The sequence below is a fragment of the Carassius auratus genome, chromosome 31 (assembly GCF_003368295.1).
Source record: "Carassius auratus strain Wakin chromosome 31, ASM336829v1, whole genome shotgun sequence".
Lineage (NCBI taxonomy): Eukaryota > Metazoa > Chordata > Actinopteri > Cypriniformes > Cyprinidae > Carassius > Carassius auratus.
Window position 1 is genome coordinate 7,170,116 of NC_039273.1, and position 22,825 is coordinate 7,192,940.

Consider the following 22,825-nt stretch of genomic DNA (forward strand, 5'->3'; position numbering starts at 1 on the left):
TTTCTGTTGGTATCTGCAATAAAATTTCGGCCTGTTGAGGCCTGCAAAGAAAGTGAGTGACTGACACAGAGAGAGTAAAAGAAAGAATGAGGGGTTTGACAGGAGATTATATAAAAAAAAAATACTATGATAAATTAATAGCAGGGAGGAGTAAAAGGTCAAGCATAGAGAAACCAGAGCAGTTGTTGATTGCAGAAAGTCAGAGCGAATAAAGGTGTATGTGTTTCAAGAGGGGGTGGGAGAGGGAAGATCTGAATCTGAGGGGACTGGTTAGTCAGGTGTGTTTAAGGTGTGGTAGGGTTAAACACCTGAGGCCAACATGTGTCAACGTTTGTCACCAAAATTAGAGCTGCTACTATGCGTAGTATTCCCTACAAGGGTTCACTCATTCTTCTTACCTCAATTTGTTTAGCATTTTACCTTTTGTACAACAAACTAAAGAAAACAATAACTGCCATAACTGCTTTAACTACTTCAGTAATAACTACTGAATAACTGCACAGCTGGGGTCAATGAGTGCACATAAAACTGAACATAATAGCTTTGTGTATGTTGTGGCAAGACTTTTTCAAGAAAATTCCAGTGCAACTTATTGTTACATGTCACCAACGCATGGACAAATTTGTATTTTTTTGTCTTCATTTATACATACAATCATTCAATACATATGATAATTCAGTTAATTTGTGAAAGTAATAGATTATTTCTAAAAAAAAAATAGAAATAATTTTTCTATTTAGCGTTTAGTTTCTCCATAGCGTTAAAATGATGCAAAGTTTTAGGTCAATCAGTTTAAGGAAGTAGTTTAAGGTTTACACCAGTTCATACTGTAGGTGTGGAATCTAAATTCCCTTGTAGGGCAGTGTTTGCTGAAGGGGGAGGAGACAATGTCATAAATGTGGTTATTACTATTAGACTTACTGTTCTCAATTTGGCAATGTTAGACCTGTATACTTAGCAATGTCATCCGATATGCATCTTTTGCTTATTTATATAGGAAATGCTGGAGTTGTAGATTTCACATTCCCTCTAAGTGTCGCTGAATTAGCCAAGACTCTCTAAAATAAAGTTTCTAAATATACTGAAAAAGTAAGAATTTTTTCAAATTAAACGTTTATTTTCTGTGCAAATCCTCTCTTGTTGTCTCAGAATGGAAATGCAATAAAGGACCACATTCAAACCGGCAACTTCGAAGTAAAATGCAGAACAGCAGAAATGTCAAAACAAAAGTTGCTTTGTTGACATGCATCAATATTTCTTTTTTTTTTTATCAATTTTTTGTTCTGTAAATAAGTAAGCCGGAGGGATGGGTGCAATCCCGATATCATAATTTCTATTCTGCATTTTTACTGAATGCAGGGAATGAAGCAAAAAAAAAATAATAAAATAAAAAAAATTATAATAATAATAATAATGATAATAATAATATGTATACATATTTTGTCTGAACATTTTTCCACAGCCAAACCCCATTCCACAGCCATACCTGTCACACACCCAGTTTAAGAGCAGTATTTTCTTCTTGTAATGAAAGGAGCACTTGTCCTCCTAATAATTAAACATAGAATAAAATTAGGAGCACCTTCTGATCAATAATACAAAAGTTCTGATAAAACATGTGCTTTCCTAATATGAGGAGACATTTGACTCAAAGTGACTTCAGGGGATTTTTTTTTTTAGCTTTGTGATGGCATTTTTCTAATTTTATTAAATTTAAGCAGTGTTTCCTAGGATTTTTTTCCAGCTGTGATGACAGGACTATTTCCCATGGACCACGCGCCCTCCCCAACCAAGAATTACATGCACTCAGAATTGAATTTATTTTAAAACACAAGTAAATAATATATTATAAAATAGGAACAAATAAATCAATGACAATCAATAGCACAAGAACATTAACAAGATAATAATAAAATTAACATTAGCCTTTACTAACTTTATTTTTTCTTTCAGTTAGGTCTAACTATAATCTATTCAACTATTAAATAACACTGGATAGTCTCAAAGAATATAGAATACCCAGGACAGGTCACTCCTATTGTTTTGAAAGGTGAAAAATGTAACAGGAAGCCCGCCTTCTGAATGAAAGAGCCAATTGCTAATTGGTAAAGTCAGCGAGTCACTGCAGCTGCCTTTAGAAGCATCCCCGTTGCTATAGAAACAGTCAATTTCAAATAAATTTCAAATATGAAATTTAATTGCATGCTTGGTGAACAGTTTTGGAGAATTTGATGTTTCCCCAAAGAAATACAGTAGAAGTTACATATGCATGCCTGAGAGGCGTTTCAAAGAGGGCCGCCAAATGACATGACTTGTCTTAAAAGGGCTTTGGTAATCTTCCCTGTATAATGAAAGGTAGCAGAAGGTTTATTTAGGCTGCTGTCTCTTTAAGATCTCGTGCACAGATCTAATATACTGTTACACATGGATCTATGCTTACTTTTCTTTTTAGGACCACTTTTCCTCCTTAATAAACAAATCATGAATCACTGACTCTCTAGATTCGTTCAAAAACGCACTTTCATTGAATGAGATAGTGGCGCAGCGCAAAGAACATAGCGCAATATGGAAAAATGGTGGTGTTTTCCTTTAATAGTCACAATCCAGTGCCGAAATTCCAGTTCTGCTCTGTGTTCTCTGCTAATAACCCGACTGTGTATAATGCAAGCAGTATTACTGTGTTGAGGGGATGATTTTTGGTCTGCCGGCAGAACAACAACAACAATACATGTTTCTTTCCCCCTCCTTTTTCCAATTGACAGAAATCCGTCGTAGACTCGCTGCAATCAACAAAAATAACATTATATCCAGATATATTTTCTAGATATTTAGAACAAAGTGTCTATTACCGTTGCACCCGTGTTAACCTCCTAAAGTCTTAATATTTGACTGTCAAAAACTGAAGTGTTGCTGCATTCACTTTTTCAATAGAAATCTGAAAAGCGAACAAAAGTTGTTTCATGTACATTCTGACTGTGATAACAGTGCCAGAAATTTAGTCATTTTTAGCTATAAGGAACAAAAATTTTGTTTATACTTTATATAGTATATTATATAGTAGTATTATACAATATAGTATTATATATAATGTATTATATAGTTTGTTGTAGGGCTGTAGAAATATACTAAATATTTAATGCAATGAATTGTAATTCAGTTTAATCTGCCACACCTCAGCAACAGAAACTAAACTATAGATGTTCACTGAACCCAGGGGAGGGGGTGGAGGCCAACCTATAAAAATCTGATCCTGGACCCTGTGCATAACACACCCATCTACTCCTCTGTCATTCAAAACACATCCTCCTCTTGTTTGTCTGCAGACTTATCCATCCCTTGCACACTTCCCTCTGTAGCCACGAGTTTCTTCTCACTGGTGACGATGGTGGTCTTTTTGCGTTTGGTGATGGTGGCAGTGCTGCTGCCAGAGCTGACATCTTTTGCAGTCACAGCTTTCTGCTCGAGGACTGTTTTCTGAACATCTTTACCAGGACTCTGTGATGAGACACTTGTAAAGTTGCAGCTTTCAAGGTCGTAGTTCAAGGCTAAGAAAAATGATATCAGAGAACAGTCACAAAAGCTGCACCTTAAATACTGTATATACGAAGCTGGTGTAAAATATTTCAAAAAAGCATATATTTATATAAACAGAGATGCTTTATGTGAATAAAGTAACTCACAGTGTGTTTTAAAGATGGACTAAAAACACTGGAATGAACCATACAGTCTATGAAAGAACACATAATAATACATGACACCCACAGGAATCCATTATGATTCCCTTTTGTTAAAGTGTTAATAGTTTCAACAAGAGCTAAAACTGCACCAACCTGCTCTCTTCTCCTCACAGGAGAGTCCTATAGGTGGCGATCTCAATGTCCGGAGCCAGTTTGATGTTCATCAATGACTGGCACTCACGCACCTGACGAGCCATATCATGTTTAGCTCTCAGAAGAGCTGCTTCCAGCTCCTGCAGACGCAGTTTTGCATATTTCACAGCTAGTTCACCTCATTCTTCTGCCTCTTTGATCTGCGCTTCATGGTTTAAATGCTAAAATGAGAGGAGACAAAAGATTACACCCTTCCCACACTCTGACATATAATTTAAGATCAACTGGAATTAACTGAGATCATCTCAGATCAACACACATTTAATACACCAATGAAATGATTTACTGAAAGAATGCTTGCTTTGTTCTTGTCAAATGTCAAAAAAAAAAAAAAAATTCAAATCAAGCTGTAAGTATGCTGTGCATTGTTTACTGACATTTTGACAAATTATTATTTTAGTTTTTTGACATTTGACTCTGAATAGTCAAATTGAGTCAACTTTATCTATAAAGCACTGTATACAATAGATTTAAAAGCAGCTTTACAGTAATAAAAAGGAAAATAACAGAATCAGTGATGCAGGCTTGAAATATGAGACAAATTCAAATTCTGCTGTAAAGCAACTTTAAAAAAGACAACCGTGTCATTATTCAGCTGAAGTCAGTTCAATGTTGATCAGTTCAGTTCAATAACTGTTCATTTAAGTTAATAAATTATGATAAATGAATTCAATTCAGCTATAAAGCAGTTCCACAGAAGACAATAGTGTGAAATAGAGTTCTTACCATGTCCCTTGACAGGTTCCATCTCAGAATTTATACGTGCAATCCTTAGATCGCATTACATTGTGTTTTCAGGTCATCCCCATGTTTGCCGACTGTCATCTGCATTCTTCATACTAACATTTTACAGCACTCATGAACATACAGACCCATACACATAAACTCATATTTACTGTTCATTTGTGCATCGTTAGAAAAGCAAAAAAATAAAATAATAAGAAGAAAACAATCATGTTTAAAAATGTATGATTTGTGACATGCACACACAAACACACAGTGCAAGAAAGTTAAGTGACCTTCTGTTTGTACCAGCTCTCTGCTTCAGCACGGCTGCGGTTGAGCACGAACTTCAGCCACAGTGGTGTCCACATCCAGATTTCTGCTGTTGTCCATCTCTACAACAACTGGTGTGTCTTTTCCTGTACACACGGAATAAAAATTACAGTGAACAGTCATTCTGAATGATTTTTTTTTTTTTCGTGCTTACACGCCATAAGAGTTATAATCTCTTAAGACTTAAGTTTTACTATCAGTTAATACAATAAATTATATCTGTAACATGTATTATATGACTGTGCTAAAAGATTTACTAGCAATGTGAAGGGAGTAAATGGTACCGCCTCATAAATCTGCCAAAGGAAGTTATTCTCATCTTTTATGCAGTCCAATTTAGATTCCAGCTCCACTTTACTCAGATACGAACCACCAGCATCCTAACATAGGCACAGTGAAAAATATATTTATAATAATGTAATCATAATACGTTTTTAAAAGTGCTCGATCTGTGTGTGCTTTTACATTATGCGCTGACCTTTTTAAGGAGCACAAAGTCATTCCGTTTGTCAATTTCATCTTCATACTGTACCTGAGAAGGAATGTACAAAGTTTGTTGGAATGTGCGTGTGTGGAATGTCCCTAAACGCTTTAGTGTACAAACGTCTTACTTTCTCTTGAAGTCTTCTACCAGGCTGGTCATGTCCTGCAGGCCAGACTCCAGGCGCACTTTCTCATTACCCAGGTCATCTAACTGTCTGAGCAGGTTAGCAATGTAGGTCTCAAACATAATATCAGTGCTGGATCAGTGGCTGGCTAGTCTGTTCCTGCAGCAGAGACCACTTAGTCTCTTGTTCTGCTGTTCCAGGAAGCGCATCTGGGGAAAGACAAGAAGAAAGTGATAAAATAAATCTATATTTTCTTATGATATATGATAATACATGCAGTACATATATGGCTGTCAGATTCATTTTATAAGAAAATACTTTTTCAGTTTTAATTCAGCGTTACTTGTTGTTTCTTTGTAATTGTTTGTGAAATTTACTTGCAATTTCTGACTTTTCCAGTGCAGTTTTACTAATTAATATTTAAATGCATATTAATGTGCAAGAGTCTCTCTGTGCTTTATTGAACAGATTATGTGAGTACAAAGTTAGCTGTGTGTGTGCTCGGATAGGTGTGTTTCTATAAATAAAAAAAAGTATGTTTAAAGGAGTGGCTGTTGCGCATGATAGTAAAGTGGTATTGCCCAAAAAGCAACAAAGGTGTGTTTATGACAGTGTGGACATTGTCCCTTTGGGTTAGTCAGTCAAGTGGGGGTCTTGATAAAATATGACACTGATAAAACTGGGCCTACTGTAATCACAATCACTCACACCAGCATACGAACCACACTCACAGGCCCAAACACAATACAATTGATTAGATGTGAAAACATAAAGGGTCTACACAAAAGGTTTGTGGGAAGTCGTGGCCTAGTGGTTAGAGAGTTTGATTCCTAACCCTAGGGTTGTGGGTTTGAGTCTAGGGCTGGATATACCATGACTGAGGTGCCCTTAAGCAAGGCACTGAACCCCCAACTGCTCCCCGGGCGCTACAGCATAAATGGCTGCCCACTGTTGTGTGTTCACTGTTGTGTGTGTTCACTTTGGATGGGTTAAATGCAGAGCAACAATTCGGAGTATGAATTCCTGAGTCCTGATGGCCAGGATGTTTGTGTCAATCTCCAAGTTCAGAGGTGCCAGAAGACTTTCATTAACCTTAACAGCTGTGAATGAAGGGGGAATATGACTGGACTGGAGCCCCAGCCTTCTCTCAAAACCATCCCTGAATGGTTGAGGGGAGTCCGTATGTTGCTGCTCTCACTTAAAGAGGAGTAACTGCTGAAAGACTTCATGGTTTTCTTGGTGTTCAGCATCTCTGTAAAAACAGCTTTCAGATTTGAGAAAGGACCAAGAGTTGAGGAGCCGGAAACTTAAAAGTAGATTCAAGGCCAGCTTATTGGTCAAGAAACAATTTTCAAGAAATGTATGCAGAGTTATGGGGATTAAATGTTGAGAGGACAATCATTTTGTTATACATTAACAGCTTAACTTCAAACCCTGAGCAAAGGGGAAATTTTTACAGTCCATAATTGCTTTTATGCTCAAATCTGAACATCATGAAGCAAATCTAGCAGATCCAGGCTCAGCAAATCAGAGAAAACGAATTAAATACCAGTCAAAATATTAAGAATCAGTATAATCCCACAAAAGTCTGCTTAACATTTCAGGAGTGTACATAACCACTGTATGGGTGTTATTTTGCAACTTTTATCGTTCTATAGCCGCTGATTTGAGCTGGGCCCCATATCTACAGTACAAACGCAAAACAGTCCCTTGGTTGGTCATATATTGTACTTTTCTAGATGCTAAAAGTATTGTCGGCTGATCTGACTAACTTGAACATTGTTGTAAAGATAACAATAGAAGATGTAACTGCTTATGTTTTGCTGAGTTTCAGCCATCCTATTGCAGCCCAGTCTTTCTGTGACCTCCACGCCATAGTGTGCTACAAAATAAGTGTACAGATATACTACAGTGATTAAAATATCTGAATTATTAACATCATAGTTAAACAAACATTTTTTTTTATTATTAAATTCAGAATAACATTATATGAATATATGTTCTCTTGAACCTACAGAAAAATCCATTTTGATTTTTTTTCAGCTTTGCCCCCTTGATAACAGCACCTGTAAATTAAATTAGGCAGCTTACCCAAGAGGTGCAATAATACAAGAATCACAAGCAAACACATTTAAGGCAACATTTGTTTTTTATATTCATTATTTAGGTGCATCATGTTCATGTTAAGAGTGATTTATAGGTGAGAAATGTGTGTACTTCTGTCATAAAAACATCCTGGCATCTTTTGTTCCCCTTTTTCCCTGTTTGCAAATTTCAGTTCTCCTATGCTAACAAAGGTTAATGCAGACTACAGACAGTTGATTGGAGTGTTTTTTTTTTTTAACTGTCTTTTCTTTTGCAGAGGTAAGACTTACAGCTTTGGTAGAATGATTGCAAGTGGCTTTTCATGACAAGATAACTATTCAAATTGGGCACTTGCATTGTAGACAGACAGTAGTAGACATGGTGCTCGTTTGTGGTGAAGATTAGATATAAAAGAGCAATGACTGTTGCTTCAGTTATTTATCTAGAGGATTCTCCCCTCTGGTCAGACAGACTCTGAAGAAGAATTCAAGCTGAACTTAACAAACATCCTGTGTTCATCTATACATATGTGATAGGACATAACAGTCAAGACATGAAAAAATGAGAAAGAAATATTGCATTTTAACAGGAATATTGCAAGTTAATGACAGTATTGAGATTACAAAGCATTTTTTTTTTTTTTACTGAAAGAAAAAAAAAATCACTGCATAAATGTCATATATTTTTGAGGTGGAAGACTGAATTTAAAACAGATTTTGCATTTAAATACAGAGGAGCCAGATCCGGATCCGGCTTGTCCTGATTGTAATCTTCCAGCAAGGACTATTTGTAAGTTAAACTTACAAACTTACGTAAGTTATGCCTAACGTACCAAAGTCCTCAAATTGCGATTATTGCTTAATATAGCATAACAAGTGAACAAAGCATGACCGACCTAGTCCTTGCTAGTAGATGCCATACCCATACCATCTTGGTCCATTAAAGCCCACTTAAAAGTAGCTGTGTATTTTATAATAAATAAATAAAACTGCAGGGCCAGAACAATCTGTAAGAAAGCCTGCTCTCTCAGAATAAAGGTACAAAGCTGTCATTGGGGTGGTCTCCTATAAGGTTCAAAATCATCTTTGAAATATTAAGCACCACACAACTGTTTTAAACAAATTATCTCCCTGGAATTAAGGATTAAACAAGATTACTCTAAAATCAATAAAAAAAGTACAACATTACTGCATATGTTCTCTGGAAGGTGCCACACTAAAGAAGTAAATGTCTAATGTGTCAGACCCTAAGTCACCTCTCAACAAATAGACACATAGCAAGTTAAATTTATAAATGATTAAAATCATAACAAGGTCAAATCACCAGCTTGGAATGATAAGGTTCTTGTTTGCATTCCACACTTTGTGGATAGAACCTTTTTTTTCTAAATAAAAAGTCCCAAAATGTGTACAACTTACAAAAAAAATAAAATAAAATAAAATAAAAAAAATTCACATAATTAGAGATTGTCACAGAATATGTTAATAACAAAATTTTGACAGAAATTTTAGACATAACCTTATAATTCAAAGGTGACAAAATGGGAGAAGTCAAAAGAGAGCTTAATTATTGATAAGTACAAAGATTTATCAACATATCAATTATTGATTAATAAAATGATTGTATTAATAATTGTAAAAGTGTATTCTACTAATAAATAAATAAATATATGAATTAATTAAAGGAGGGTGTAAAATTAAATAAAAAGGGAAAAATGAAGAAACCCACAATTAGCTTTTTTGCTTTAAGGCTTTCTTTAATACTCATTCTGATCAGTGACTCCTAGAGTGTGTGTCACTCACTTTGATTAGTGTAACATGACCACAAACAAGCCCACGCCAGCAGCCATGCCAGCTGATGTTAAAAGGCTTGAGGCATAATTTAGAAGAGTATAGTTCTAGGAATTCAGAGTACACACTGCCTGCATTGCAAGGTTAGTTTCGTAAACAAAAACTAAGACAAAAACAATTGACCTAAAAGCATTTTCGTAAAATGAAATAAAATAAAAATGTCAAAATAAATGAAAAAACGAACACGAAACAAAACTAAGAACAGTTATTGAAAAACTAACTGAAATCAAATAATAATAATCAAAAATAAATAATTACGTTCTCACCCCATGGCAGGAAAATATATGAGCTGTGACTGTTTAGGGAAATATCTGTAAATGGCGCATCATGGATGAATGAAGTTATCTGACGGAGAGACGCAAAGTAGTTTAAAGCCGAGTCCTGCATGGGTCTTGTTTGGTAAACCTGCACACACAGTATACTTAACAGAACACCCAACCAGTTATCAGACAGCAGGCCATTTGACAAAAAGACCGCGACCCGGACCCCACCCTTAGTAAATCTACTTTATCGGGTATAGATAAAATTATTGATTTTCTCATGTAACAGAAGCAATCAAGCCAACATTAGGCATTCAAGTTGGTGCTTTGAAGAAAAATAGACATGCAGTGCTCCGTAATAATATATTATATTTTATATGTGTGTGTGTGTGTGTGTGTGAGAGAGAATGTGCATCCTTTCTATAAGCAATAAAAAAAAATTTGCCTGCATCTTGTGAACAATATGCCAGGCTATTCTGAACAACTGTGCATACGCCGTTTCATACACACGCTTATAATTCTTCATCATCAATTAAAAGAACATATTCAGATATGATCCTTAACTGTTAAATGCAGTTGTCTCTCCTTAAACTCTGCAGTGTGGTCATTGGTCCCTCATAAGAGCATTAAATTATAAAACTTATAAAATAAAAGTATATAAAAGGCTATATATAAAGAGAGCAAAGAGCACTCCCTAAGCTGTCATTGACTTCAGCTGTAGCATGAATGGCTATAGGCAGCAGAGGCCCTAAGAAGAATTTTATTTGGGGGCCTCTTGGTGCTAACAATACAACTGATTACTGTCAATGTTTGATTATTTGAACACTTTAAATCTAACACACTCATTATCAATTTTATTTGTTGTAGCTGTGTTGCTTTCATCATAGATCAGTTTATATGGTCATTAAGTTTTTTTTAAATGACAAAACTATTAATTTACACATATTATATTTGACAATCAGAATAGGCTACATCATTGAAGTCAGCTTCCTATCAGCGTCAGTCTACATAGTCCACCTGACATGCACATCATGTCATCTATTTCATCTATTGTAAGAAGTTTTCTTAAAATAAATGGGTTGCAAAAAACATTTAGGCTCTGCCATTATTATTGAATTTCATCAGTTCCAGATGTTATAATAATATTCATTTAATGCAAAACTATAATATCTTGCTGCATTCCTGTAAAAAAAAAAAAAAAAAAAAAAAAAAAAGGTGTGGTGCCCTGCAGGCAAAAACAGATGACTGTCGGTAAAACAGATCTTTCAGCAGGAGAATTTGCTCATGAGTGACACTATGTGAACACAGGCATAACATATGTTTGCTTTTGGATAAATGTTTCAAAGAATGAGAAAGCATTCTTTGTAAGTACAAGGTGCTGAAATGAAGGACAGAGTTGTTTTACATAAACAGTAGGCCTACTTATAACTTAAACAGTATTGTAATAATTCAGCCTAGCACATCAGTATCACCACTCTTCAGTGGGAACCCTTGGAAAACTGTGAATTACAGTAATAAAGAGAAATTGTGAAATTTCAAATAAATCTGAAAAAAAAGTAAAGTTGGGCGACTGCAACATAATTTCAACCAGCATTACCAGAGAGAAATGTGGCCTAGGGTAGAATGAATAGACAGTGGGCTCTGCAGAAGAATATAAATGCTAAATGTTTTGAGCCAGTGAATCAAGAAAGAAAAAAACATCTGAGAATTGAAGTGGAAAAAAGCTGAGTAAAAACATACTAATACAAGCTTATTATATTATGATCGAGTCTGTCTTGTGTTTCCACCGTTTTGGCGGTTTTTAGCACTCCCTAGTGGCTCAGTTTGGAATTGCATTATGTCTACAGAACACTAACAGCAGAATGACAGTTGAAAGACTCGTCTAGAACAAGATATTTGGCTGTTTAGCAAGGTCTAAGTAACTCTTGTAGACAGATATTATGGTGCAGTTTTGTCAGGACGTCATTTTTCTGTAGGTTCACCCACTTTAAAATGTTCTTACTAAATGTTTCATAAAAAAAATTATTCCATAATCTGCTGAGAAAATCTTTGTGGCATGTCGCAGGGTGTGTCTGTCGCACTAATCTATCACAAAAGTTTACCTTACCCCTTCCAATCACACTTCTCACAGCCTATCTTTGCCTTAGTCTACAGCCACACAAAACATGATAACTCATGAATTAAACATATCAGTGACATATTATAATTACACATAAAAGACTTTATATCAACTTCTATTTATTTTTAAATTAAATATTCACTTTTAATTATGTATGGTGTTTTCCATGTTACACTCTACCCCTAGACGGGGCGTTAACACTTAGCGCACATTTGTCAATTGAGTCATACTACAGCATGTTTCCTTAAAGAGACAATGATTACACTGTTACTAGTAAAAACAGTAATATTGTGAAACTTAAAACATTTTAGCCATAACAGTTTCACATGATCCTTCAGAAATCACAGTAATATGCTAATTGGGTACTCAAAAAACATATCTTATTATTATTTAATCATTGAAAATGGATTACTCAGCTGAATTTAATTGTTGATGATCTGACGTGATCAGGATTAAGTTCTTCAAAGCTCATCCCTGAGTTGCTGTCACAGGGACAGTTCCCTTAGCTCAAGCAGCTCAGGATCAGGTTTATTTCATATAAACAGGATTAGATTGTGTCATTTTAAAGGGGTCATGTGGCATTGCTAAAAAGAACATTATTTGGTGTATTTGGTGTAATGCAATGTGTTTAAGCAGTTTAAGGTAAAAATATATATATATATTTTCCACATACTGTACATTATTGTTGCATCTCTATGTCCTGCCTTTCTGGAATGTGTCAAGGCTTTTTATAAGACTCGTCATTCTGAAAAGCGAGGTCTGCTCTGATTGGCCAGCTATCCAGTGCATTGTGATTGGCCGAATACCTCAAGCGTGTGATGGAAATGTTAAGCAATGTTGACATTGTGATGCCGTATCACAGCTCAACAAGTCAAAAATAATAAAACCCATTAGAATAGAAACTAGGCCTTTGTTGCATCCAGTGGGGACTTAATTACTGATTATAATGACTTATACTGTCTTTTTATCACGCTGTGTAAACATTAAACCATATCTGATCAGAGAAATGACAAACAAGTGCTACTCTACACTGCTAAAAACTCACATTTGAATCATCAGTGGCAAATTCTTTGAATATGCAAACATACTTACATGCTCTGACTCAGAAGTGCCAGACTGTCCTTGCAAAGTTGGAATTGACCCAGTATACAGAAACATTGTAGGGTACTGGTTCAGGAAACATTCCTCCATAAAAAGGGCTGTACAGTACACATCCAAATAATTGAGTTGAACTTTTCCGGATCAGTGAGCACGTTTACATGCACACTCTTAAACTGATTATGCTTAATAAGCCAAAAACACACTTGGTCACGTAAACGCTGTAACCAGTTTTCTTATAAAGGTCTGATGTATTGTATGCATAAATGGTGTAAGTAGAAATTGTTCGCAAAAAGTATTTTTTTGCCTCTTACAAAGATTTTGCATGTTATTTAAATGCATTAAACCACTTTCTGTTGGCTTATTGAAATGCGCATGTGTGATACGTGACAAGAACTCATCATTAGTGCAGATTTAAGCGAATCTAGACCATGCAAACATTTTGCAGTAAAGAAATAAGGAAATATAACACAAAAGCAGACTTTTTCAAGACTCAGAAAATGATAAAAATGTGTCCTCAAAGTCAAAGTCAAAGTCACCTTTGTTTATATAGCGCTTTAAACAAAATACATTGCATCAAAGCAACTGAACAACATTCATTTGGAAAACAGTTTCTCAATAATGCAAAATGATAGTTAAAGGCAGTTCATCATTGAATTCAGTTATGTCATCTCTGTTCAGTTTAAATAGTGTATGTGCATTCATTTGCAATCAAGTCAATGATATCGCTGTAGATGAAGTGACCCCAACTAAGCAAGCCAGAGGCGACAGCGGCAAGGAACCGAAACTCCATCGGTGACAGAATGGAGAAAAAAACCTTGGGAGAAACCAGGCTCAGTTGAGGGGCCAGTTCTCCTCTGACCAGACAAAACAAGTAGTTCAATTCCAGGCTGCAGCAAAGTCAGATTGTGCAGAAGAATCATCTGTTTCCTGTGGTCTTGTCCTGGTGGTCCTCTGAGACAAGGTCTTTACAGGGGATCTGTATCTGGGGCTCTAGTTGTCCTGGTCTCCGCTGTCTTTCAGGGCAGTAGAGGTCCTTTCTAGGTGCTGATCCACCATCTGGTCTGGATACGTACTGGATCCGGGTGACTGCAGTGACCCTCTGATCTGGATACAGACTAGATCTGGTGGCCACGGTGACCTCGCAATAAGAGAGAAACAGACTAATATTAGCGTAGATGCCATTATTCTAATGATGTAGCAAGTACATAGGGTGTTATGTGAAGTGTTTCCGGTTCCGGTTTACCTTATTAATGCAGCCTAAAAATCCTTTAACGGATTTGGATATTAAAAGCATATTAGTATGTTATGTGTATGCCAGGTTAAAGAGATGGGTCTTTAATCTAGATTTAAAGGGGCGTGTCAGAACCAGCCGTTTTAGGAGGGTGTGGTGGACTTAATTTTTATAAAGAATATCCTCTTGTGCAGCAGAAGTAGAAGTGGTTCAGTCACAATGCTTTGTTTATAACTGCATGAGTGGATATGAGCTGTAAGTTTCCCGACATGTTGCAAGTTATGTTGCAAGCTTAATTTAACATCACAACTGACATATGTATTGAATACTCTGAGTCAGATAAGCAAATGATTATATTTTGACGTCACTATAGGGAAATAACCCGATTAATAATAAAGTCATGTAAACTCCACTTACTTGAGTTTTCAGGTTACTTATGCATGTAAAAGGGGAAAACTGGTTGTTTTAATAAGCTGATATTTGTGAGTTATCAGCTTACTGGTTTGCATGTAAATGTGCTCAGTGTTGTAAATACAACTTAACCACTGATTTCTAGTCGTGTCCTCTTTTGGAAGGCCAAACAAAGTAGCTTCGCTTTCACAACAAAACACACAGCGTCTCCACAACATGGCGGTGGTGGCAACAGCAAGAATAAAAGTTATGTCTTCTTTCTTTGCATGAACATTTGGGCGGCTTTATGCAAATCTTCCCACATCATGGCATAGACATGGGGGCGTGTCAGAATAAGCAGTTTTAGGAGGGTGTGATGGACTTAACTTTTATAAAGAATATCTCTTTGGATTTGAGACTTTACTGTAGTCTTTGCATCTTTACAGATCTTCTTTATGCCCCCAGAGCTTGTAACACTACAAAGAGAAAGTTGAAGAAAAAAATATATATACAATTATTTAGAAATTAATTAAAACATTGCGTAATCCAATTATTGCAGTCATTCTGTACATTATGTACAGCTTGTCTAAGTCGTTCATTAATTTAAACTGTGGAATTTATGTGAGTGGCTTGATGCATCGCAGGAGATGTCAGCACACCTCTCAAATCTCAAAATGTTTTTATGTTGCACAATTAATTTAAGTTAATACAGTCATGTTCTGTTCACCCTCCTCTTTCCTCCCAGTTAAAATACATGCTAGCATACAAACAATGCTGAAGCATTGCTGGAGCTTTCCTTTGCTTGTTCTTTCCATTATTAATTTTTTTTCTGGCTTTTCTGAGAATATTTGAGTTGCAGGTAATACAGAGGGTGACTGGATGGAAACATGAATAAAAAACAGACAAACACAAAAGAGTAATAAAACGTTGAGCTGAATTTGTTTGCCAAGGACATTTATTTCGTTCTCTCTCTACAGCCCGTCGATCCAGTTTCATCCAGATTTATCTGGAAATGGGTCCAATAAAAATCCGACCTATTTTCAGTGTGTTAAAAAAATGCTGTCAGATTTTCATTAATATAATGAATGTAAATCTGAGCCTATTAGTTAAATAGGAGTTACCGCTTTAACTACTTTCACTGCATTCATGTAACTGAGAAATACACGAAAAACTAGTTTATGAGTGGGGGAAGTCACATGTTCTAAAAGAGGCATGGTGGTGCAAATTCCTTCATTTTGGAGTGTGACTCACTGTCCCTTCGTTTTCCTGCTTTTTGGCACTCTTTTCCTTTCTATCTCTCTGCTTACTGCCAGCTGTGTCTGCCAACTTTTCACTGGACTCTTCATTTGTAATCCATTAATCTGATGGCTTGTCTGTGCTATGCAGATCTTTATCAAGACATGTGACATCCACTAAGCTACTGACTGGAAATAATTCCATAATAAAGTGAGAAGAGACTGTAAACAGGATTTCTTGTGATCAGCTTTCTGTCCTCCTGATTTAAGTGATGCATCTCAGTATGACTGTTGTTGATGTGCACAGCACAGTTCTGACTAACCACAGGAAAGGAAATGAAAATGTTGCTTAGAAACAAACTGGTGCAACAAAACACACACATAAGGTTGCCATGTGTATGACTGAAACAAACACTCATTCAAGGTCTTGAATACTGGATGTACTTCTCTGCATCTATAGGAAAAGATCTACAGAGCATACAGGAGGTTTAAAGCATGAAGAATAGAGTAGAAAAAAGATGGTCTTGATCAAACCATGCACTTTTTTCCTGCAGGGCAGTTTGTGATTTGTATTCAGAGCTCCCGGAAATCATGAGACAGATGACTCATCGTGTAGAAAACCAAAGCTCTCTGGAATCTATGGATACCCCATCCAAACAAAGACACTGCAGACTGCACTCTTGACACAGAGAAAGCACTGTAACCACCGACAAGACCAATTTAGCAAAGATTCTCATCCAAGTCAGAGAAATGTTCCACGAGAAATTAATTCAGCCTCTAAATAGGTAACCCGCTGCCTGTTACATCACAGGTATTTTAAATTGTGAATACAAGCATTTATTTAAAAAAAGTGAAACATGAATTTTTCCTTGATGCACATTGACAGTTTTTAACAAGTTACAAACATTGCAAGTATTTAAAAAAATGGACAAAGAAAAAACAACAACTGAGAACATTCATTTCAAGAAAACAGATGTTTGGATAAACATGTTAAGAAAAGAAAGGAAAAAAGAAAGAAAGATAGAAAGAAAGAAAGATCAGCTTTCAAATACCCTTTGTGCTTACTCCTCAGGTTTCTTTTACCTCCTGGGTGTGTTGAGCTCTGGTGTCCTGTTCTTTTGGATCACAGGTATTTCAAAGAAATATCTTTATTACAGCAATTAGCTACGTGGTATTGTTTTTTTGTTTTTGTTTTTTTCTTGTGGATTTCAAAATCTGTGATATAAAAGCTGGGATATAATCGTTGCTTGTTCAATATGATCTCAGTGAGAGCTTGCACATTTTGTGTTAGACTGTACAATACACATCACAGCCAAGACTATGGTTTTTAATAGGTTTTCCAGGTTTTGTGTTGCAACAAGTGATAGCATCAAGATAATTTTGTCTTAGCAAAATTTTTACCAAAAGTGATACATTTTAAACCTGAGAGAGGTAGAGATTCACACTGTTCCTCTTTTACTGAACTCCAACCATTAAGACATTTTTTAAGCTTTTGCATTTACCACCTTGTTTTTTATACAGCTCCCAAATTTATTCTGTGTTAGTGTTGAGCCTTTATCAAAGTATTTTTAAACACATATTTGGAAAGTTATATAATTTTGAGCAAGACCTTAAAAGGTCAAAAGCAAGTGAGACTATTTGTAGCGCTGCAGTTTGCACAAACATCCCAGTGAATAAGTTTAGATGCCTTAAAGTTCAGCCAGAAATTAAAATGATCATGTTCCAAAGCTGTATGAGTTCCTTTCTTTTGTGAAACATGATATATATTTAACAAAAACAATTATGGAATTTGGTGGTGGACTATCCCTTTAAGGATCTAAACTTAAAATAATAATAATAAATGTAGTTCACATGTTGTCTTGGGAAAATGCAAACAATGCTGTCCCAAAGGTGCTTGATGAAAATCATAAACCATTTTATTCTTTCTCAGCTCCTGTTTTTCTTAGTTAGACTTCACCGAAGCAGATAAAGAGCCTGAGTTCAGGGCTGTATCTCGTTGCAGTACATAAATGTGGTCAGATAAGCTCAGGGATTGGGTTCGGATGGAGGGAGGCAGAGGGGTGAATTTGAGACAGAAAAGGAGGGAGAAAGTATATGAAAAGGGCGTTAGAGATCACCGAAAAAAAGTAAGGGAAAAAAACAGGCCATGTGGGCAGGGTCTTAGCTGGTCAGTGTGCATGTGTCTGTGAGTCAGAGAGAGAAAAGGAGGAACAGAAAGAGTTTGGTGGGGGTATAAAAGCCTCACAGTTCTCTTCCTGTAGCTCTCAAAGGCTTACGTCCCTCATCATACGCTCATTTTCTCGTGCAGCCAGTACTTCCTTCCTCCACCACCATGAGCTTCTACGCACCTCAGGCCTCTCACATCTCCTTCACCCGATCTATGCCGGTACACCGTGCCGCTAGTACGTATGGCGGGGCGGGTGGACAGGGCACCAGGATCTCATCTGCCTCTTCCATGTCTCTTCGTTCTGCTCCTAGAAGTGGGGGCATTTCTTCTTCCACAGCCTACAAGGTGAGCTCAGCCGGCATGGGTGCTGGTTCTGCGGGGTCCCTCAGGGCGAGCACTGCCTCCACAGGGCATGTCATGGGCAACGAGAAAGGCCAGATGCAGAATTTGAACGACCGTCTGGCGACATACCTAGAAACGGTGCGCCGGCTGGAGGAGGAGAACAGCAAACTGGAGATGCAGATCAGAGAGGCCCTGGAGAAAGGTGGACCAGAAACACGCGACTACAGCAAGTACAACGAAATCCTGGATGACCTGAGGAGGGAGGTGAGAGACACTGTTGGGTTAATACTGTATTCTTTGTCTGAGCAAGCTGCAAAGGGAAGCATTTGAGAGTTTGTTAGAGCAGCCAGTCATTTATCTTAGGAAGAGGAGGAGATACCAGATGTTCTGAATTACAGCAATCAAGCTCAAATGAAGTAGCAAAACCTAGAATTAAAGTAAAGGTTTTGCACAAGCTGAAAAGAGCCATTTTATGTATTCATTTCAACAGAACACAAAAAATGGTTTATACTTATACTATAGGGAAAGTATACAAAGGTATTTTACATACCAATAAATGGTATGGAAAATGTATAATATAATATTCAATATAATACATACACTTGAATAAAACCAATTAACAATAAAAAAGCACACTTTTAGATTAACAGTTGTTGTTTTTGTTTTTTCAGTTTGGATGTTAAACTCCTAAAAACTTTTTTGGTTTCTTTGTCACCAAAACCTAAGCCTTTTTAAGTCTAAAGAATGTCTTGAGAATATATATATTAAAAAAAAAGTTTCTGTAGTATTCATGAGAACCCTTCAGTGTAATAAAAATGCATGATCAGATTTCCGTACATCTGAATGGAGGGTGTGGCACATGCCCTGTTCTCTCTCTCTCTCTCTCTCACTCTCTTTCCATTCTTTCGCCTGTTCTGCTTTTCTCTATATGCATTCTGGTTACTACTGAGGGAATTCCTCAAAAAGCACATTTGGTTTTAAAATATGTGCAACCATGACAATGGTCGACACAAATTTAACATCCATAATAATTTCTAAAGCATTAGAAGAATGTTTGATGGACTACAACCAGCTGAAACTTCCCACAGTCTCTGACTAGAGTCATAATGCAAAACAGATGTGGGATAAGCAATTGCACACACACTTAAGCACCCACACAGCCACAATGGCGCTCTCTCGCACAAAACAAGAATGCAAAAGAACAACTCCATAATTTATAACAGATGTGGCTGAGTCATAGCATAACATTTATAGTTCCAAAATCTTTGCTTTGATTTTTTTTTATTAAATTCAACCAAATTCCAGTTACAAAACTGCAAAAGCTAATAAAAAAGGCTCTAAACTAAAAAGAATGCAAATTATATTTTTATTTAGAAGAAAATAAAACAAATATTATGAAATTTCAGACTGCCAGGTCAGATACGGTGAAACACATGATAATATGTACCAGCTTCCTCTTTTACCCCTGCAGGATGTGGCACATAGACACATTTAGAATGAGTATTGTTTGATTATTCCTTAAATTCAAATCTTCTGCTCTGCGCACATAGATATTACACAGATATGCACAAATTATCTTGAATTCAGTACATTAAATATAGTAATAATAAATAAATAAATCCCAAAAATACACTGTCAAAATCAAGTTTGACTGACAAACAACAGTCCTACTCAATCAGACCTTTTCATGCACCAGTTTCCTAAAGAAAGTAAAGTTACAAAGTATAAATCAAAATCTGATTCCAGGTTATTAGTTGTCTATAAGAACTCATACGTCTGAACCACATTCCAAGAATGCTGTAATTAAATCATCTTAGAAATCGTATCTTTTCTAGAGTTGCTACAAGACAAAAAGTTGAATGGATGTCAAAACAGGTTTTGTTTGGTGAAATATGTGCTTTGTTTCACTCTGTAGGTGTTTGATGTCACTTCGGACAATGCTCGTCTTGTTCTGCAGATTGACAATGCTCGTCTGGCTGCAGATGACTTCAGAGTCAAGTCAGTTTTCAATAATGCACCACACAACAAGCATCTTAATAAATATCTCTTTGTAGCTTGATATCAAAGGAACATGCTTTTGTGCTCAATCAAAAATCATTAGAATATTAAGTAAAGATCATATTCCATTAAGATATTTTGTAAATTCCCTACAGTAAAGATATATATTCCCTAAGATTCCATATTTTCAAATAGTTATATGTCAGCCATATAAGCCATACATCAGTGAAAAGCTTATTTAATCTCAATTTAAAAAATTGTGCCCATATGACTGGTTTTGTGGTCAAGGGTCACAAATAGACATACCAGAAATCTTCAGCCTGACAGATGTGTGATGGAGGACTGTTATCATGCTCACAGAAACATTTTAGTGCATTACTTGAAAGACTATTATGTGTGTGTTATAGGTTTGAGAATGAGATGGCCATCAGGCAGTCTGTGGAAGGAGATATTGCAGGTCTGAAGAAGGTCATCGATGACACCAACATTGGTCGCCTGAATGTGGAGGGTGAAATTGAGTCCTTGAAAGATGAGCTTTCTTTCCTCAAGAAAAACCATGAAAATGTAAACAACCATTGCATAAGCACCACTTAAGACTAGGTGCACTAGATTCACACACAGTATGAGACAGGATGAGACACATCTCTGAATATGCTGAATATGGACTTCATTACGTTAGATGAACACATCTTTCTTTCCTTTGTTGATGTATTATCTTATTATCTTTAAAAAAAAAATAATAATAAGCTTTTTATTTGTCTTAGCTCCTCACTCAATTTGTGGTTGATGGCTAATTCTAGTGAGCATTTGATTGGAAAAAAATTGGTGACGACGTCGAAATGCACGAACCGCCACCATATTATAATTTCATACTCTAAATATCTCTGATTTCTTTTCTGCTCAACTTTGACAGGAAGTTGGGGAGCTGCGAAACCAGATCTCCCAGTCGGGTGTTCAGGTGGATGTTGATGCACCAAAGGGGCAGGATCTGTCTCTAGTGATGGATGAGATTAGGAGTAACTATGAAAAGATGGCTCTTAAAAACGCAGAAGAACTCAAAATGTGGCACGAATCCCAGGTACAGAATCGCTGATTACCACATGTCACTAAATTAGCTTTAACTGAACTCCGACATCTCCAGGCAAATCTAACCTACTCTTTCTCATCAGCTATCAGAAGTTCAGGGGCAGGTGGCTCAGAACACAGAGGCATTACAGGGTGCACAAATGGAAGTGAATGACCTACGGCGACAGATTCAAACACTAGAAATAGAGCTTTCATCCCAACAAAGCCTGGTAATGTTCACATGCATACCATATTATGAAAGTTTCAGATATCATCGTTGCAATTTTAATAAAATTAGTAGTTTATGTTGCAACTGTCTGATGAAACTACCAAACTTTATAGAAAGGGTCACTTGAGGATACGCTACGGAACACGGAGCTACGTTCAAACGCAGAGGTGGAGAAGTACAACGGTCTCACGCTGCAGCTTGAAGCTGAGCTGTCACAGCTGAAGTCAAATATCACAGAGCAGGGTCAGGAATATGAAGCCCTGCTTAATATTAAGATGAAACTGGAAGCAGAGATCAACACTTACAAGAAACTTCTAGATGGGGAAGACTTCAAGTAAGAGATCAAATAAAACTTTAGTTTTGTATTTTACAATGTATAATATACATTACTGATTCTACTTTCTCTGTGTTGTTTAGGCTCCAGGATGCACTAGACGGCCGAGAGTGATATTACTAGCAGCAATCTTGAAGACCAGACCACAAAATGTTGGCTAAACAATTCTATGAAACAACCTTCTTAGATAGCATTCACACGGAAACATGTGGCAAATCTTTTTTCATCTAAAAGTCCCCTTCAACTTTGTCTTGACTACAATTTATAAAACAGGCACAACAAAACAATTTCAGTATGATGTCATTTGCAGGGTAATTTCTGTCTGTCAATAAAACATGTTCCACCCTACAGTCTGATTTTAAACACACATGCATGTCACAGAACAACTAAGGCAGCTTTTAGGACATCAGCTGTGGATTATGAGTATTTACAATACATAATTCCATGTCATTGCACAAATTAGTTAACTTACCTATTACAATGAAATGTGAAGTACTCTACCAAGTCAAAGCAATAATTAAATAAAAACATGCTTTCTAAGCGAAATTTGGAGTCAAGCAAACATTATCACACATCAAAAGTCTTTTATATACTATGCCTACCTCTTTAAAGTTGCATGATTTGTCGATTGGAGTTAACTCTTAGTGAGCATGGAGGGTCATAGAATGGTGTATTTCATACAAAAAGTCAATAAAACCAAAGTTTCATTTTAGTCTACTGCTCATTTTTCTGTCTTCGTGTCGTTTTCAGGCAGGACAACATTATTGTGCACACATTTAGAATTAAACACATTTTGAATTATTTATCAAAAATACAATTAGCTCTTGTAAGGCATGACTTTCACGTTTGTTTGTTTGTTTAATAG

General features: G+C 36.3%; 1 protein-coding gene, 1 long non-coding RNA gene and 1 pseudogene across 2 annotated transcripts; 1 reads left to right on the forward strand and 2 right to left on the reverse strand.

The window, feature by feature from the left end:
• Positions 1 to 3,115: 3,115 nt before the first annotated feature.
• Positions 3,116 to 4,997, reverse strand: LOC113051096 (uncharacterized). The gene is made up of 3 exons (XR_003276845.1): positions 4,617 to 4,997; positions 3,831 to 4,051; positions 3,116 to 3,545 (listed from the first exon to the last, which is right to left on the reverse strand). It is a non-coding gene; the product is annotated as an uncharacterized LOC113051096 (long non-coding RNA).
• Positions 4,998 to 5,008: 11 nt separating this feature from the next.
• On the reverse strand, positions 5,009 to 6,804 carry LOC113051177 (keratin, type II cytoskeletal 8-like; annotated as a pseudogene).
• An 11,268-nt stretch (positions 6,805 to 18,072) lies between these two features.
• LOC113050357 (keratin, type I cytoskeletal 18) lies at positions 18,073 to 22,672 on the forward strand. The gene is made up of 7 exons (XM_026213244.1): positions 18,073 to 18,598; positions 20,250 to 20,332; positions 20,740 to 20,896; positions 21,246 to 21,410; positions 21,502 to 21,627; positions 21,740 to 21,960; positions 22,044 to 22,672. The coding sequence occupies exons 1-7, from the start codon at positions 18,158 to 18,160 to the stop codon at positions 22,072 to 22,074; spliced, it is 1,224 nt and encodes a 407-aa protein (XP_026069029.1). The 5' UTR covers positions 18,073 to 18,157; the 3' UTR covers positions 22,075 to 22,672.
• The last annotated feature ends 153 nt before the right edge of the window (positions 22,673 to 22,825 follow it).